The sequence below is a fragment of the Ochotona curzoniae genome, unplaced genomic scaffold, assembly GCF_017591425.1.
Source record: "Ochotona curzoniae isolate NIBS_2020 unplaced genomic scaffold, NIBS_Ocur_1.0 scaffold_4683, whole genome shotgun sequence".
Taxonomy (NCBI): Eukaryota; Metazoa; Chordata; class Mammalia; order Lagomorpha; family Ochotonidae; genus Ochotona; species Ochotona curzoniae.
The window spans coordinates 25,017,571-25,035,054 of NW_024467121.1; the positions used below are offsets into that span (position 1 = coordinate 25,017,571).

A 17,484-nucleotide genomic window follows, 5' to 3' on the forward strand; every position below is an offset into this window, starting at 1 on the left:
GCAGCTGAGATACCTCATCTGATGCCCACATCTGATGTTGTGGTGCCCGGGTTCCAGTTAGGATCCATGCCCCATCTAGCTTTCCGCCTACGTCCACTGGAAAAACAGCAGGTGATGACCCAAGTACTTGGCTCTCTGCCATCCATGTGGGAGAGCTGGGTTGAGATCTGGATTCCAGCCTTTTGGTCTGGCACAATCTTACTGTGTCAGGCATTTGGGGCATGAACCAGTGAATGGAGGCAGTCCTGTCTCTTTCTCTCTTTCTCTGCCTTTCAAGTTAATAAATTAATAAATAATTTTTAAAGGAAGGACTTTGTAATATACATAGTCCTCTGTATAAACTAAAGAGTTAGTGAGAGAATCCCAGTAACTTATGTGACACGATTAGTTTGATATACTTTACTGGTAAATAAAATCTTGTACTTACCATTCAGTAGATCCTTGTTTAAATTTTCTCTGCTTATAGAGAGAATGTACTGCAAGAAAAATTGAGTAAACAGTGTTTTTGGATTATAGACAATTATAATTCTAAGTTACTTTGTAATAAAAAATGGTTAACTATTTAGCAGAAGATTGTAAGCTTAGGTTTTAACCATTTTACTAAAAGGCTTTTTTTCAGGAAGAAATACTTTAGCAAAATACATATAATGAAATTCCTAAGTTCTGTTTTTTTCAAGTTTGATACCATAAAATCAAACTTTTCTCTTGCATCTAAATAGTTGTCTTAATTTTAAGTCATTTTTCATCTTAGGTCTGTAAATTAAGCTGTTGCAAAAATTTCACTAATGACACCATCACTAGGATAAATGTGTTAGTCTCACAAAGAAGCTACTTGGAAGCCCTTCAGTAAAGAGAAATGTGTGTGTGTGTGTGAGTGCGTGTGTGTGTGCGTGAGTATGTGTGTGTGTGTATGTGTGTGTGTGTGAGTGTGTGTGCGCACAAGTGTGTGTGTGAGTGTGTGTGTGAGTGTGTGTGTGTGTGTGTGTGTGTGTGTGTGTGTGTGTGTGTGTGTTGGCTGTGGTGGGGCTGGGTATAGTCACAAGCAGGACAAGCCTTGCTGGGATACGTGCTCATTCCTTCTGACTTTATTGGGTAATTCATGATGACCATCAATCAAACTAGTCAAGTTTTTGTTGCTCACAGTTAAAAATTTTTTTTCTTTATTTAAAAACAGAAAGGAAAAATGTAACTATAATACTAATAGGCACTGTATAATAATAATAATAAATCCATAAATAATAAGTGATTGTCTTTCTACCAATAAAATAATATAATTATTAATATTTGTTATTTTATAGAAGGACCCATAGGGGTGTAAGTGTGTAGGATAATCATACTATAGTCTTGTAAGTTATGGTGAACCTATTAATTTACTTAGTTAAAACATGTAATTTTCCAAATTATGGACCTCACCATATTTTAACTTAGACATATCAATGTTTGAAATGTCACTTCATTCAACAGTGGAAGTATTATAATAGTAGCTAAATAACGTCTTAGTGTAAAAATAATTCAATCAGACCACAGTGGCAATGACTAAGGAGGAGCTTCCTGTCTGCTATAAGTTAGAATGAATGAGGAGGTGTTTTTTGGTTCTGTGTCTCACTGTTTTTTGGTCTTCCCTGTAATTAATTGCTGCATTTAATGTAAATTAAACTTCTTATCCAAAGCATGTTAGCACATGTTCACCTTATGAAGATTTGTTTAAGCAGGAATGTCAATTATCAGACCTGGCTGATGTATGCATCTTCTGGGAACCATTGACAAATCAGCCCTGTAAGGGAATACTAGGTTGTCCCTGTTCAGTCTGCTACAGAGTTGTGGATCAAATGAGACCCTAACCGACAGTCACTCCCATCAAGTCACTCATCAAGTTAAAGATTATAAAATGTCTTTTACAATCTGAAAGACAGAAAAAGTGAATTGTAAAATAGGTCAATCTCCTTCAGAGATTTCTTGAACAATAGTGTGAGGGCCTTTTTACACTATCCTAGGAAAAAATGTTTATCTCCAATGCCTTTCGTGGAGAATGCTTCCTCCTGGTAGGAATGCGGCTTCTCTATTTGGAGGACAGGTGGCTGGGAGTCCCAGCTGTCGAGCCCTGACATGCTATGTATGTTGGAGGAGATTTTTAACAGTTTCCAGGACAACTTGAAGGGGACCCTGGAAGCAGCCAGCAAGACAGGAAGGACCTGGAAATCACACAGGAGAACGGGCTAGGGAACCAACTGACGAAGGATGAGATCAAAGGAGGGCTCAGAAAGGATTTGGGAGGTCAAGTGTTACACGTCAGAGATTCTGAATTGTTTGTGTACCTCACTAAGTGACTGTTTTATCAACTGAAAGTCTTCAGAAAGTGCATGCATCTTTTGCATGTTGTTTCTGAGATGACTTTGAACCTCCATAAGCTGTGGAACTGGAAGGACTCCATGTTTGACTGACAAGAGCAATTCAGGATGCAAAAGCTAGAATTTAGGGGTATGTTTAGCATTAACTTGATTGTTAAGAATTGAGACACAGCAGTAACAATGTGGAAAGTATAATTTCCTTTTTCTTAAAACGTATTGAAAGGACTCAGAGTGGGTACTCCTATTAGTACTCATGAAAATCTCACACACACAGACGGACAGGCAGACAGACAGAATGCAGTGCAGAATCCCTCATTCCCCTTTTCTGGCTTTTCTGATATGGAGTCATACTTTGCTTTTTGCTTATCGGCTCCATATCTGACCTTCTCCAGCAATCCCATGTTGATACAAGAGAATGGTAATGGCTACCATTACTGTGATTCTGATCACTTCGAGTCTCTGTCTATTTAAACAAAGATATAAAGGTAACCAAACAGTACTGCCCAGGCTTCCTGTAGCGTGCTTGGCAGGCAACTTCCCTATGAGAAACATACTTTCTGCTTTATTTCTTCCTGAATATTACTCTCATTTGAGTCATGCAGCCTGTTTCCTGTTAAGACAGTTGGAATAGTGATTCATGTTTGCTGTGATGCTCAGGTGTCTTTATGCATCCTTTTCCAGTAACACAGACTCAGCACATAAACTTCTTAGAAATTTGATGTTCCCCTACTTCCTTCCATATCTGGATCCCCAAATTCAGAACAGTCCAAAACTGATTGGAAGAATTGCTACAGAACTCTCAAAATTTGGTCTGTTTGGGCCCGGCGCGATGGCGCAGTGGTTAAGGTCCTCGCCTTGCACTCCCGGGATCCCATATGGGCGCTGGTTCTAATTCTGGCAGCCCCGCTTCCCATCCAGCTCCCTGCCTGTGGCCTGGGAAAGCAGTTGAGGACGGCCCAAAGCTTTGGGACCCTGCACCTGCGTGGGAGACCTGGAAGTGGCTCCTGGCTTCAGATCGGCATAGCACTTGGGGAGTGAATCATCGGACTGAAGATCTTCCTCTCTATCTCTCCTCTCTGTGTATCCGTCTTTCCAATAAAAATAAAATAGATCTTTAAAAAAATTTTTGTCTGTTTGCCCAAAATGCAACTAGCCAGTCCCTGACACTGGGTTGGTATTGATTGCAAAGTGCAGAGCAGGGAGTCTGGCCTCTAGAACTCAATTCCTCAACTTCCAGAGGGGTTACAGGCAGTAGAATCTTGTGGTTCAAATTTGGGGATGAGCAGCATACAGCTCTTGTGTGTGCTGCTGGTTGGTCCACAGTGCACGTGGCCTTCCTTTGATATTGGTCATTGAGGAGGCCAGCATGTTTTCTTGGCAATGGCAAAGTTAGTTACCCATCTCCTGGATCTGAGAGAAGACTGGGTATTAATTTGCTCTCTGCCCATGAGTTTTTGCCAAGCTGTCAGAATAGAGATTAACACTGAGAAGTTAACTAGGGGAGCAATTTGAATCCTTATGATTTAGGATCTGGGCTGTGGCACTACCTTACATCACTCTCTCAACTTCATGCATTGATCTTTACTAGAGGAACTGCAAGTTAAGGAAAAGTTACTGAGTCATGATAAGGTCTGCATCTAAGGCATTAGGGATAAAGGTTCTGCTTCACAGATTGATTAGGACAATTCTACTTCACTGTCAAGATTTAAACCAATTGGCTGCCTGAAATCTCAATTCCTCTGTGAAGTCTCCTCTGAACTAAATTCTTCCTTTCCTGAGTCAGTATTTTTTAGCTGATCTCTCCTGAGATTGACAGAGTTTTCCACAATGAACTAGATCCCTACTGTCCAGACCAGTTTGCAAACTGTGTGAGCTCAGGAGCTTTGAGTGAAATATTTTGTATTCACAGATTGTATCTTACTTGAATGTGCAAATATTACTTGCCTTTTAAGGGGAGACAATTCTTTTGTCTTTTGTCTATTTTGAAGCACCTACCTTAAACTGGGCCAATTCAGTAACCTGAAGTTTCTCTCAGAAAGAATGGCATCTGTAAGCAGTTTAGCATCCATAACGCTAACATAAGGAAGTTACTTGTTGAGTTTCAAAAATCATAGTCTATCTCTGGTATTGGGCTGCTGTCTGTTGCTTTCAGAGCATTAAGACTTAATGAATAGGCTGCTCTGTTAGAGTTATGTGAGTGCCAACTTGCAGGTGCACCTGCAGCAGTTGTGTGTGTTCGCCTTAGATGTGAAAAGTTGTTCTCAGAGTATTCCTGGGTCACTACGTTCTTGGACATCAGAGGACTCAAAAAACCCAAACGAGACGCTATGTTTACTTGATGTGTGAGTCTGTTATTCAATGGTAATTGCACAATATGTAATAACTTACACAGTGTGTTTGTGTTGGGTTGCTTGTGGCTGCTGTGCCTTTGAGCATTCTTTCAACTCCTGTCTCTTGGCCCTGTCTGTTGTGAGCTGATTTAGCATTGTTACTATTTTTTAAAAGTCATTGAAAAGAACATTTTGATCCTATCCCCACCCCCAAAGCCCTTACTTATTGGAATGCCTTACATTTCAGTCCCATTTATCACCCCAAGATCAACAAGGAGCTTGCACCCACAAACACATACATTTCATTTCTTGCTTTCCAAAGTGTTTGGTCCTAAGACCAGCAGCCTAGAAACCACGTGGGACTTTGTTAGAAATGTAAAAGCTCAGTCTGTACCCCAGCCCTGCAGAAGCAGACTGCATTTTAGCAGGTTTCCAGGGAGTCTGAGAAATACTGTTGATCTACCCAGGGTGGGAACCCGGGAGTACAGGAACCTCACTGGGCTTTGTTCTAAACAACATGAGGCACTGTTGGATACAGAGAAGACCAGTAGGAGTATTTTTCTTAGTAATGGATGCTTGACACATTCATTCTCCCTCAAGGAAACAAACTCAGAAGGTTTAATTAGATAAAAACACACGTTTTACCCAGCTCTGAACATTGCTTATGTGAAAGATAAGAAACTACAAAGCAGTATAATTTTTGTTCATAAACTCTACCTCATCATTTAGCATTTGCTATGTTAGCAATCATAAAATTGTGAAATCATTTCAAAATGATTCTATAAACTATAAGTAAATTTGGAGCAACATGGGTTGTAGGAAGCTAATAACATCTCAAACCCTGTAGTGTTGTGTTTGTACATTACACTTGACAACAAATAACCTGCTTGACCTTTTTTGATCTCATTGAAGAGGAGATAAAGGGAAAGGATATCTCAAGCCACCGGGCAGCAAGAGCAAAACATAGAGGCAAGAAATGGCCCATTAGGGGGGAATAACAGCCAGTTTTTCCTGACTGTCCTGGCCCTATTTTGAGTACCTCTTACGAATTAACTTGCTACATAGTGTAAATGTTCCTGGGGTCTAGCACGAAGCAGACAATGTCAGAAACATAGCTAGACAGAAGGAGGTACTTAACTAGACAGATAAGCAGCACATTATCAGCATTAGGCTCAGTTATAATCCATCCACAACCAACCATCTCCAGAGTAGATCTACCTGTGACTTTGTCCCATAGGGAATTGCAGATTTTTTTCCAGAAAGAGAGTGAATCATTCTTGCTCTCATGGGAACACCTTGGGATACAATCTGAAAGAAAATCAGAGATGTTGACTTCAATTGCTATAACATAACATCATATAAATATAAATACTGATACTAGAATAAGTTTTGCAAATAGTTTCCCAAAACATTTAGAAATCCCAAAAGGCCATCACAATGTTTTTGCATTTTGGATTTAAAGTTTATTTGCTCTAAATGAAATATTACACATTAAATAAAATGGTTTATTGCTCAAGAGATCAATTTTTCTCATGATAGTAAAGTGGCATCATGAAGAATAAAACCTAAGGCTGCTAAAATCTAGTGCTAAGTGTTTTATTTTTTAAGATTGATTTATTTATTTGAAAGAGTTACACGGTGCAGGGGGTCTAGGGTAGGAGAGAGAGAGAGAGAGAAAGAGAGAGAGAGAGAGAGAAAGAGAGAGAGAGAGAATTTCCCACCCACTGGTTCACTCCCTAAATGGCCAGGGCTGAGCCATGCTGAAGCCAGGAGCCAAGAGCTTTATCTGGGTCTTCTGATTGGGTTCAGGGTCCAAATATTTGGGCCATCTTCCACTACCTTCCTACTAGCAGGAAACTAGGCCAAAAGCAGAGCAGGTGGCACTTGAACCAGCATCCAATATGGAATGCCAGCCTTATAGGCAACGGCTTTATCCACTTTGCCATAATACCAGCACCACATTTTTTTTTTTTTGCCCATGACTGCTCCTATTTGTAATAAGAATGGAGGAATGCACATACAATAAATAGTGAAGAGTTTCACAACAGTTAGCCCACGTGAGGAAAAATCCATTAAGCCTACAGCATTTTATCCAAACCTGTAGAGCTTGATGGCTTCAGCTATCAGATTTTAACTATAACTTAGAAGCAGTATTTATATGTATACTACATATCATATGACACTCAGTACATCTGGAGAATTACTCCGTAACTAAGCAAAGCATTTCTACAGCAAAACAAATTCATGCTAAGTCTGAGGTGGTGGGGGACATGAAAAGTCTCACATCAGGTGAAATTTTACTGCCAATCGGGGGATGGAAAGCTCTATATTTTCAAGGCTTTGGGGGAACACAGAATTGTAGATAAGAGTTTATGGACCTCTGTAAATAAATAATCAAAATGGAGTCTATGTGTTCCCTCTTGTCCTGGCATGCCAACAATCACTGTCTGTAGCCAGAGACCTGTCACCCAGTGAGAACTCAGAGGCAAAGTGGTCATCCGAGGAGACTGCAGCATCTTCTGTGCTTGGGTTGCCCCAGCTCCCAAATGCTTCATGTATCAAATGTTGAACAAACTTCAAAAACCTTTGTAGAATGAGTTTTTTTAATGCAGAGGGGTTTGGTGGTAAATAGCATCAAACCAAGTAGAAATACAGACAATATAACTATTGAAAACCTTCAGATATTGTTTTGCATGAAGAAAATGTATCAACAGAATACCTGATCTTCCAGGCCAATGGCTTTCAAGGCTTGTCGCCCTCTGTAAGAAAGGGCCAAGTTAATGCTTCTTCCACGTGCAAATTTAGCCACTCGAATATCTGAAACATTGACAGTAGACATGTTACACACAGCTCTATACCCCAGTATAAGACAAACATAGTAATATCACACCTGAACAATTGGTGCATTCAGAACCAAAATAGAAGATTGTGTTACCATTTCTTAAAAATAGATCATAGCCCCTAAATCTGCATTGTGAAGTACATAAAAATTGTTCACTTTATACAAATAAGTTTTAAAATTTTTCTAATAGGTAATACTAATAAATCTGAATTAAATTAAATTTAGCAGTTCTTACATTTTTTGTTTATTAAAAAGCCCTTCCTTATTAAAAAATATTATACATAAATAGAGGTCCAAGCATCAAAAGCATGTCTCCATGTCACTACAGACTTACCTTCCCTAGCTTCATAAACATCAACCTGGAAATTTCTCTTTGCAAGGAAGCATGCATTTAATGATCCAACCTAGGAACCAAAACAATTTTTTCATGTCTTTATCTGAGTCTACAATATAGGGAAGTTTAGTGGCAACAAGAATATACATAGCTATATTTACTAACTTTATCACATTAATCAGTCATTGTTAGAACTGGTTGCAAAAATAGTAAGATTAATTCAAGATTAAATGGTATAGTTTTAGAAAAAACACAAACCATGCATATAGCTAACAGAATAATTTGAAAGGAGAACTTTATAGCATTCTCATCCTTATAACTGCTATTCTGGTCAAAAAGTTGGCTTTCTTTCATCTGCTGGTCCATTCCCCAAGTGGCTGTGATGGCCAGAGGTAGGCCTGCTCTAAGCTGGAAGCTAAGAGCTTCTTCCAGCTCTCCCAAGTGGGTGCATGAACCCAAAACCTTGAGCCATCCTTCATTGCTTTTCCCAGGTCACAAGTGGGGGAGCTGGCTTGACAGTGGAGCATTCAGGAAACAAACTGGTGCCCACACGGGATGCCAGCACTGCAGGTGGAGAATTAGCCTGCTACAACAAGCACTGTGCTGGCCCAACATCCAGTGTTCTGTGTGCATATAAATTTTAGTACTCCCTGCAAAATAACTCTTGGCCCTAAAGTGAAAATAAGTGTAAAAGAAAGGGAACATGCAAGAGGGAGAGAGAGAAAAAGAGAGTAATAGAGAAAAGGATTAATTTTGCCTTGAGGAATGTGATATTTTTCAAAAATGCCTGCAATAACATATTTTGTTCTATATGATCTTCTGAAGTCTGATCTTCCTACTTTCTACATTTTGGGTGCAGTTGTAATGTAAGAATAAGAACCTAGAGGTTGCCATGGGCAGCTCCTTTGTGTAACTGCCTTAATCTGAGAGCATCTGGAAGTATTAGTAATTTGGCTGACACCGGAGTTACTGGACTGTAAGTCTATTTCCCATTGTACTTTCTGTAAAAAAAAAAAAAACATGTTTAATTGAGAATAACTGTCAGTGCCATTTTTAGTTGCTTTGCTGTAAAAACAAAATTCTAAGAAGACTAAGACATAAATGGAAACAAAATGCGGTTTGTGAACCACTGGAAGCCCGCCACAAACTCTTGGTTACAACACAGCTGGGTTCCTGAGTGTAAATAGGGAGGAGGGTAGTGAGATGAGGGGCAAACTGGGTAACAGCAGACACCTGGGGGAATAAACCAGATTCCACAGCACCAGGTCTGGAGATTGAGTCTTCCTAGAGATAAGACAGTTTCTGCCCAGGACATGATCAGCAAAGGGTTCTATACTTGTTTGAAGTAAAACTCGTATATCACAAAATTATTTGCAAATTTAACATTATATTGGTAACTTCTCTTTTCTGCTTTTCAATTAAAAAAATTTTAAAGAAAGAAAACAGATTTCATAGATAAAATTCTGAGAAGATAACCATACTTTCCCTCCACTAATACCCTCTCCTTCCTTTCTTTTTTTGTCCTTTAACTTTTTGCAATAATGTACTTTCAATTTACTTTATAATCACAGGCTTAATGCACTACCAACCATGATGTACAAGAAGAAAAGAGCAGAAAGACCAATGCTCTACAAAAATACAGACACGGCCTAAAACCAACAATCAAATAAAAAGATGTCCATTTCCTCCGTATACATTTTTTACACTATATACATACATATTTTTTGAAGTTTTATTTATTTTACTTCAAAGTCAGAATTACAGACAGAAAGGGATGGGCAGGAACAGAAATCTTCCATCCCCTGACTCACTCCCTAAATGGCCACAATGGCCGGAGCTTGACCTACCCACATGTGGGTGTCAGAAGCTTCTTCTTGGTTTCTCATATCAGTGCAGGGACCCAAGGACTTGATCTGTCCTCTGTTGCTTTCCCTGGAGTGGGACACTAACCCATTTAAGATGCTGGCATACAGGTGTTAGACCAGCCCGCCCCGCCTCTGTGCTGGCCCCTGCAGTATATTTTAATTATCACACAGCAGAAAAAATTTATGATACTAACCTGCTTATGTATAAGCATTCTGAAGAGATTCCATGATTACATAATTATGGAATTAACCCAAGTCTGCTTCTGCATTTTTTTCTTCTGTCTCCTTATACTTCCCTCTTTAAACATCACATACTTTGACCCTTTGTTAGTCCATCATATCGACAACTTACTTACCAATTAAAAACTTAAATTTTCTTTTATGTGAATATTTTGAAATACTTCTCATATGTTCAACTGATGTGTTTTATTAGGTTACCATGTGATCCCATCCAGCAGTGATGGCTCTGAGTGGCAAATGATCATGAGAAAAGCATACCTTAAATTTACAAATGCTGAGCCTATTACGAAGGGGGATTGTGATTATAAAAGTTCAGTGTTTTTTATGTTTCTTTGTGTAATATGCTTGTAATTATTCTGAAATGTCATATTGAACACTGTAGCAATGATTTTTTTACTTGATGAAGCCCATACAGAACATTCCCTGTGAATAATAAGTGTTTCTTTTTTGTCATTCGACTTTTTAAAAGTTGATTTATTCCTCCTGAAATCTGTATTTAGTCATGGACTACAATTTGAGGAATTTGATCTTTAGGGGTCAGCATTTGACAGAGTAGTTAAAATATTGCTTGGGAGGGGAACGTACTGTAGGAAAGTAAGCTAAGCCTCCACCTGAGAGCCTGCATCCAATATGGTCACTGGTTCTAGTCCTAGTTGCTCCACTTACGATTCAGCTTTCTTATGACAGGGATGGCAGCAGAGGGTGGCTGAAGTCCCTGGGTCCCTGAACCCATGTGGCAGACCCAGAAGAGGCTCCTGGCTTTGAATCAGCACAGCTCTGGACATTGTGGCCATTTGAGAAATGAACCAGCAGATGAAAGATTCTCTCTCTCTCTCTCCCTTTCCTTCTCTCTGTAGCTCTGTTTTTCAAATGGAAATACAATTTCCGGCTTCAAGTCCTGGCTTTGCTTCAGCTTCCAGTCCCTGTAAATGTGTACCCTGGAAGGCAGCAGGTGATGGTCCAAGTAGTTGGGTCCCTGCCATTCACATTGGAAGCCTGAATTGTGTTCCCGGCTTCTCCCTGTTCTGTCATAGCCCTAGCCATTGTGGGAACCTAGTGAGTGAACCAGCGGATGAGGGATCTCTTATCTCTCTTTCTCTCTGCCTTAAAAATAATTCAAGTGAGTAAACTTGAAAAAGTAATAATAATAATCATTTGAGTACATCAGTGTAATGAGGGGACAGATATTTTAGAACAGTGAGTTAAGCTACCACTTGGGATGCTTATTGTTCCTCATTGTTCCACTTCTGATATGACTTCTTGCTAATGCACATGGGAAACAGAGATGAATGGCTCAGGTACCTGAAAATCCTGCCAACATGCAGGAGACCCAGCTACAGAGTTCTGGCCCCAAGCTTTAACCTGGCCCAGCCCTGACTGTGGCAGTTGTTTGAGGAGTGAAACAGCAGGTGGACGATCTTTTTCTTGCTTTCTCTTTTCCTTCTGCTCTTTTCCTTTTCTCCCTCAGTATGTCAGTCTGCCTTTCCAGTAAGTAAGTCTTTTAAAAATATCAATGTAACGAGAAGAATGATCTTAGCTCTACTTGTAATGAGCACACAAAAATGTCCTTGTGTTTTGCTATTAACTATCACACCAAGTTTGTTTTAATTTAAACCTCAACTGAATTTTCTGATCTGTGCCATCTGCACCTGCTTTCTCTCTACTAGCCAAGCAGAAGTCTCAATTTGCTTTCTCTCTACTAGCCAAGCAGAAGTCTCAATTTCCCTTCTTTTAATGGTGTGATAAAGTGCCTGTCCCATGCAATTCCATAGACACTCTAGAGGACACTCATTTGCAACTTTTATTTAACCCCTATCTTCCTCCTGAACGCCATCTCTTACTACTGAACTTGTTCACCGTGGTGACTTGCTCAATATATTTAAAATCCAATATACTCTCATCCTTCTACCTTCTTTCCCTGCTATTTATGTTTTATAAACATTTTCCTTCTTCTGAATTTCATATTTTGGAAAAAAGCAATTTTACCCTCTGATACATCCATCTACGAGAGCTCAAATAATATTTCATGTCCATATTTTCTTAACAGTTTACAGTTAATATGGCACCAAAGTCTACTAGTTGTTCCTCTGGAACTTTTCTCAAAACAGACCTACACACATCTTTCTGGTTTTGTTTTGTTTTTTTCCCTACTTAGCTCTTACCAGGACTACTGCTGCTCAGTCTCTATCTATTGAAGGTAAACGTCATGCTACAGCTAGCTGTCCTCGGACACGGACATCAGATAACCTGTCCTTGTTTTAATGTTTTTGATGAATTATATTAACAGCAGAAGCAATTAGTCTTAATATTTTATGTATACATAAGACACATGCTATTTATTATAAAATGCTGCTATATATTTTCTTTCAACAAATGAATACAAGTGTATTTTCATGCAACTATCTTTTTTTAAAAGATTTATTTTTATTGGAGAGTCAGATATACAGAGAGGAAGACCTTCCGTCTGTTGATTCACTCCCCAAGTGGCCATAATGGCCAGAGCTGAGCCGACCTGAAGCCAGGAGCCAGAAGTTTCTTCCAGGTCTCCCACATGGATGCAAGGTCCTAAGGCTTTGAGTCATTCTCCATTGCTTCCCTAGGCAACAAGCAGGAAGCTGGATCACAAGCGGGGCCACTGGGATTAGAACCAGTGCCCATATGGGATCCTGGCACTTGCAAGGTGAGGACTTTAGCCAGGGTACCCCTATGCAACTATCTTTACTAAAACAGTCATAGCTTCATCATATTTAATTACCTGAAATGCAACTACATTTAATTTTTCAAGTTATTCTTTTAGCATTGTAAATAATTACATGATGTGCATCCATTTCCTTTGATAAAATTGCAATAATGAAATTACCCATTAAAGGGAAAGTTGAAGTGAAAGGAACCAAAACTGCAGCAACTATTGAGAGGCATATTCTCTTTTTATCTGCTTAATTAGCTCTTGATTGCTAGGGTAGAGAAGAGTAGGAATCAGAAAGCAGACAGAAGGGAAAACGGGGAAGATCTGGCATTATTTGGGAGAGAAATCTGGTGATGTACAGTGTAGCAGAACTCTGCTTGGCTTTTACCCTTGGTTTTTTTTGAATAACCACAAAGCGTCTGAAAAAGATTCAAAGGATTTGGGGTAACATTAATTTTTGAGGGCTTTGCTGTGGGTTTGCACGTAGCCCAGATTTGGCATTTTTGAAGTAGCCTATAGCTACATAGTAAGACAGATGGAAGAAAACTTGCTTGTGGGGAGGAATTGGAATATCAGCAATAACTATAAAATAAATTGAGGAAGGTTCACAGGGACAGATAAAATGCATATGTGATGTTGGACAGATCCAGAATGATTTTTATTGTCATGAAAAATCCATTCTACGTGTGTTTAGAAGATGCTAGATATAGACCACTAAGGAGGAATTTTCTTAAGAGGCTCTGGGCCTAGGGAGTAGGAAGCAAAAGTAAACAGAGTTACAGAGGTTCATTTTACCACTAACAAAATAATAACAGTAATAAAGGTGAATTGTAATTTTGGTTTTTAATGGTGTCTCTGGTTGATATTTGCAAAAAATAAAAAAAAAAATTCCTTGAACCAAACTTTATCCATATAGACCTCAACCCAAGGTCATGAGACACTTGATGGCTTATTTGTGTTAAGGATGTTTATTTTGGGGAAAGTGAAAATTTTGGATGCTATTTATTTCAGCTCTTAGAAAGTATTTGGTTTCAGGGTCAAGCACTGTGGCACAGCCGGAATATCTGCCACTTGGGATGCCAAATCAAATATCTGAATGCTTTGGCTCAAGACCTGCCTCCACCGCCTATCCAGTTAGCTGGTACTGTGTACACTGGGAGTCAGCAGATGAAGGCCTGAATGAGTCCCTGCCTCGCACATGGGAGACCGGTGGAACTGCTCTGAGCTTCAACTTGGCCCGGGAATGATTGTTGCAGGTATCTGAGGAAGTAAAGCTAAGGGATGGAAACTTTCTCTCTCAATCTCACTCTCCTTTAAATAAAAACTTAAAAATAAAACCACTATCTCTCAGTGGCCAAGTTTTCTGGGTCAGACAGAGGGAGAATGTATCACAGAACACTCTGTGTTAGCATTGCTTCTCAGCATGAGGGACAGACTTGCTTCAACAATACCCTAAAACGTACTTTCAGGATATATTCTAAAAGAGTGGATTCCTATGACAACAGCAGGAAACAATTGATCCTGGAATATTTATTAGTGCTTTTATTCAAGGCTGTTGGATTCTGCCAAAAAGTGAGGGCTTAGACAGCTATAGTCATCACCGAGCTTTTTGATAGTAATCATTTGTATTATACCTGGGAACACTCAAAATAGTGGTCAACATTTCTCTGTATTTCTGAACAGCAAGGAATCTGAATTTAAGACATGGCTTAAAGGCACCTGTATAGGTTAGACCAGCTAGCCTTTGCTTATTCAAAATTGTAAAAATTTAATTTATGGGGGAAGAGTGAGGAAAGACTCAGGGAAGAGAGAGAGAGGAAGGAAGAGAGAAAAAGAGGGAGAGACACTGATGACGAGCTCCTATCCATTGGTTCGCTTTCCAAAAGTCCTCAGTGCTTGGGGCTGACACTGTCATACCACTCGCCCCCCATGTGAGTGGCAGGTGTCTAATCACTTGAATCAGCACAGCTGCCACTCAGGGTCTGCGTGGAGGGAAGCTGGAGTCAGGACCCAGGGTCAGAGCAAGGCGTGGAAGCCAGGAATTAGCCGCTAGCTTAAATGCCCACGCTGCTTTTTACTTCTCGGGTTTATCATTTTTCTTTGAAAATCCCCATACAAATCAAGGTTATTTGTACCGTAGTTTTTTGAAAGGTAGGTGTTTTCCTGCCTTCTAAGGTGTTAGAATTGGTAAATCATACCTATGGAACTCATTTTTGTCTGAAATGTGGTTTGTTTGCCAAATTGTTTTGTAAAGTAATCCTTGAAAGGGTTATATGCTAATGATATTATCTCATGAATGGTTTCAACAGAGAGTTTTTGAAATATTTAAGTTAACATTATTAAGCATCTTTTTCCATGCTTTGCTTCAATATTTAAACTTTCTCCAGTTTGTGATCATGGTTTAGCTTCTCAGTAAATATTCATGTAGTTATCTCTTGATTCCTTCTTGATTTCTCTTGGGTCCAATCTGTGGTTTTTTGGCTCAGGAATATCTTCAAAGAAAGGAAATCAACTGGTCGAACCAGGACCAGATCACCACTACAATAGAAGCAAGAACAAATTCTCAGGGTGATTCTTTAACAAATAGGATTGCTAGATACAGTGAGCTATCATGGGAGAAATTAAGGCAAGTTCGTTATATCCTAAGAACTTCTAAAAAAAAAAAAAAGATTCTCAACTTTTGCATTTTTTTAAATCCTAGAAACTAGGAGACAGTCTGAATATGTTAGACCATATGTTAGGATATCGCCCATGGAGAAGTGAAGAATGTGAAAGGTGCAAAAAAAAAAAAAAACAGCAAGAAGATGTGTAGGACAATAAGTTTTCCCTCTGTGTAATGAACATAACCTTCCTGAACTATCCTATTGAATGAGTATTTTTTAAATGTCATCAATATTTTGACTTTCACCTGTTACGAAGTTTCCTCCACCTTCAACAGCCTTACTGTTTCCCATTCTCTCATCTATTTATCCCTCAAACACTAACGCTAGGCATGATTCCAGCCACTGCGGCACAGTGGCAAGCAAGAGTTTTCTCCTGGTAAATATTTAGCAAACAAATTAAACAAAACAGAGTAGGTATTTAATAAACAAGTTTTTCAAAGTGAACCACTGCAGAACTGACAGGAGATGTGAAAGACATAAAACAGGGAAGAGGACACAGCCTGTAACAAGGGTTCAGTTCAGAGAAGACCTTCTGTGAAGAGCTTAGATTTTACTTTATTTATAATGGGAATTCATTGAAAGGTTTTAATTAGGGGGCCTAGTGAGATGGCTCAGTGGCTAAATCCTCGCCTTGCATCCGCTGGGATCCCATAGGGGCCCCAGTTCATATCCCCGCTGCTCCACTTCCCATAGAGCTCCCTATTTGTGGCTTGGGGAAGCAGCAGATGATAGCTCAAAGCGTTGGGACTCTGTCCCTGCATGGGAGACCCAGAAAAAGCTTCTGGCTTCGGATCAATCAGTTCCAACCACTGGAACCATTTGGGTAGTGAACCCACTGGTTGAAAGACCTTTCTCTTGTTTTTCCTTCTCTCTGTAAACCTGCCTTTGCAATAAAAACAAATAAATCCTTTTTAAGGTTTTAAGTGGGGAGTGACAATGATCAGACTTATGATTTAAAGGGCTGATTCTGGACTGTAAGTGGGCAAGAAGTGAAGACGGGAAACTACTCAGGAGGCTGTTGAAGAGAATGGTGGAATGGGAATGGTTGGGACTAGCATGGCCCTGATGACCAGATATAAAATATAGTTTGAATATACATCCGCTAAGGCTTTCTGATGTGATCAAAGAAGATTCAAGGTTCACAACAAATGGGAGAAAAAGTAATCAAATATGATCCCCAGGCATAAACTTGAAACTAAGGTGAATATAATGTCTTTGGAGAGGATTTTGTTTCCTAACACACAAATAGAAATTTGTATTTTCTGTTTTCCAATAACATATGCAAAGTTATCACTTGCTGAAGATTTTAAGTGTTATCTGGTTAGAAAGCCATAAGTATATTCACATTTGAACACTTTCCAAATCACATATCCCTGTTGCCACCCAAGTGGCAGCCTAAACCACCCCAGTGTAACAGCCTGGCAGCTCATCTGTGCTGTTCTCTTGGAGTTTCCCTGCCAGTCAGTCTCTGCACAACAGCCTGGGGATCGTTGCCACCAAGGTTTGCTTTCCTGCCCAGCATGCACTAGGAGCTTCCCATTCCACTTCCAAAGAAATCCGACTTCTTTCCTGGCCCTCTAAGATCTTCCTGAACGTGGCCGTGTGAGCTCTTTCTCTCTGGCTTCCTTCTGCTCCTTGAACACATGCAGCTCGGAATACTCCCAGGGCTCTCTTCTTGCGGTTCCTTCTGCCTGAAATGGTCTTTCTTTATACCTTCCATGGTCGGTTTCTTCTCATCATTCAGGTCATTCACTCCCTCCTTGGAGGGGCTGTGTTTGATCACGGTCTACACAGACGTACTCTGTCAGACACTCTACAGCATGACTTTGCTGGCATTTTTTTTTTTCAGTGCTTATCCCTAACCGAAATTGTTTTCTTCCTCATGGTCTTTCTCCTTCTTAGAATGCCTACCTCTTGTCCCTACTAGCTAAAACAATGTTTACACAGAGCAAGCACTCAGTAAGATTTTGTAGAATATGTGAATTCTCACTTTGTGCAATATTTTGATGGGAAAGAACTGGGCAGAAGCCCAGTATGAAGCAATAACAACATATGTCATCCACAGTGACCCAGGCAGCATGTGACAACAATCCCCAGCGTTTTGGAATTTAGTGCTACAGGAACCTTCGTAGAACTTCAGGGAAAAGATAAGAAAGGCAGAAGACAAAACTAGCAT

The 17,484-nt window shown here is 39.7% G+C and overlaps 1 protein-coding gene across 1 annotated transcript in view; it reads right to left on the bottom strand.

Moving 5' to 3' along the window:
- The window catches only part of KMO (kynurenine 3-monooxygenase), a 35,823-nt gene that overhangs the window by 17,146 nt on the left and 1,193 nt on the right, over positions 1-17,484 (bottom strand). Inside the window, exons 2-5 of the mRNA XM_040967947.1 lie at positions 7,855-7,924; positions 7,398-7,495; positions 5,897-5,986; positions 428-476 (exon numbers count right to left, since the gene is read on the bottom strand). Of these exons, the coding sequence (XP_040823881.1) occupies positions 428-476; positions 5,897-5,986; positions 7,398-7,495; positions 7,855-7,924 (307 nt within the window). The remainder of the gene's footprint in view (positions 1-427; positions 477-5,896; positions 5,987-7,397; positions 7,496-7,854; positions 7,925-17,484) is intronic.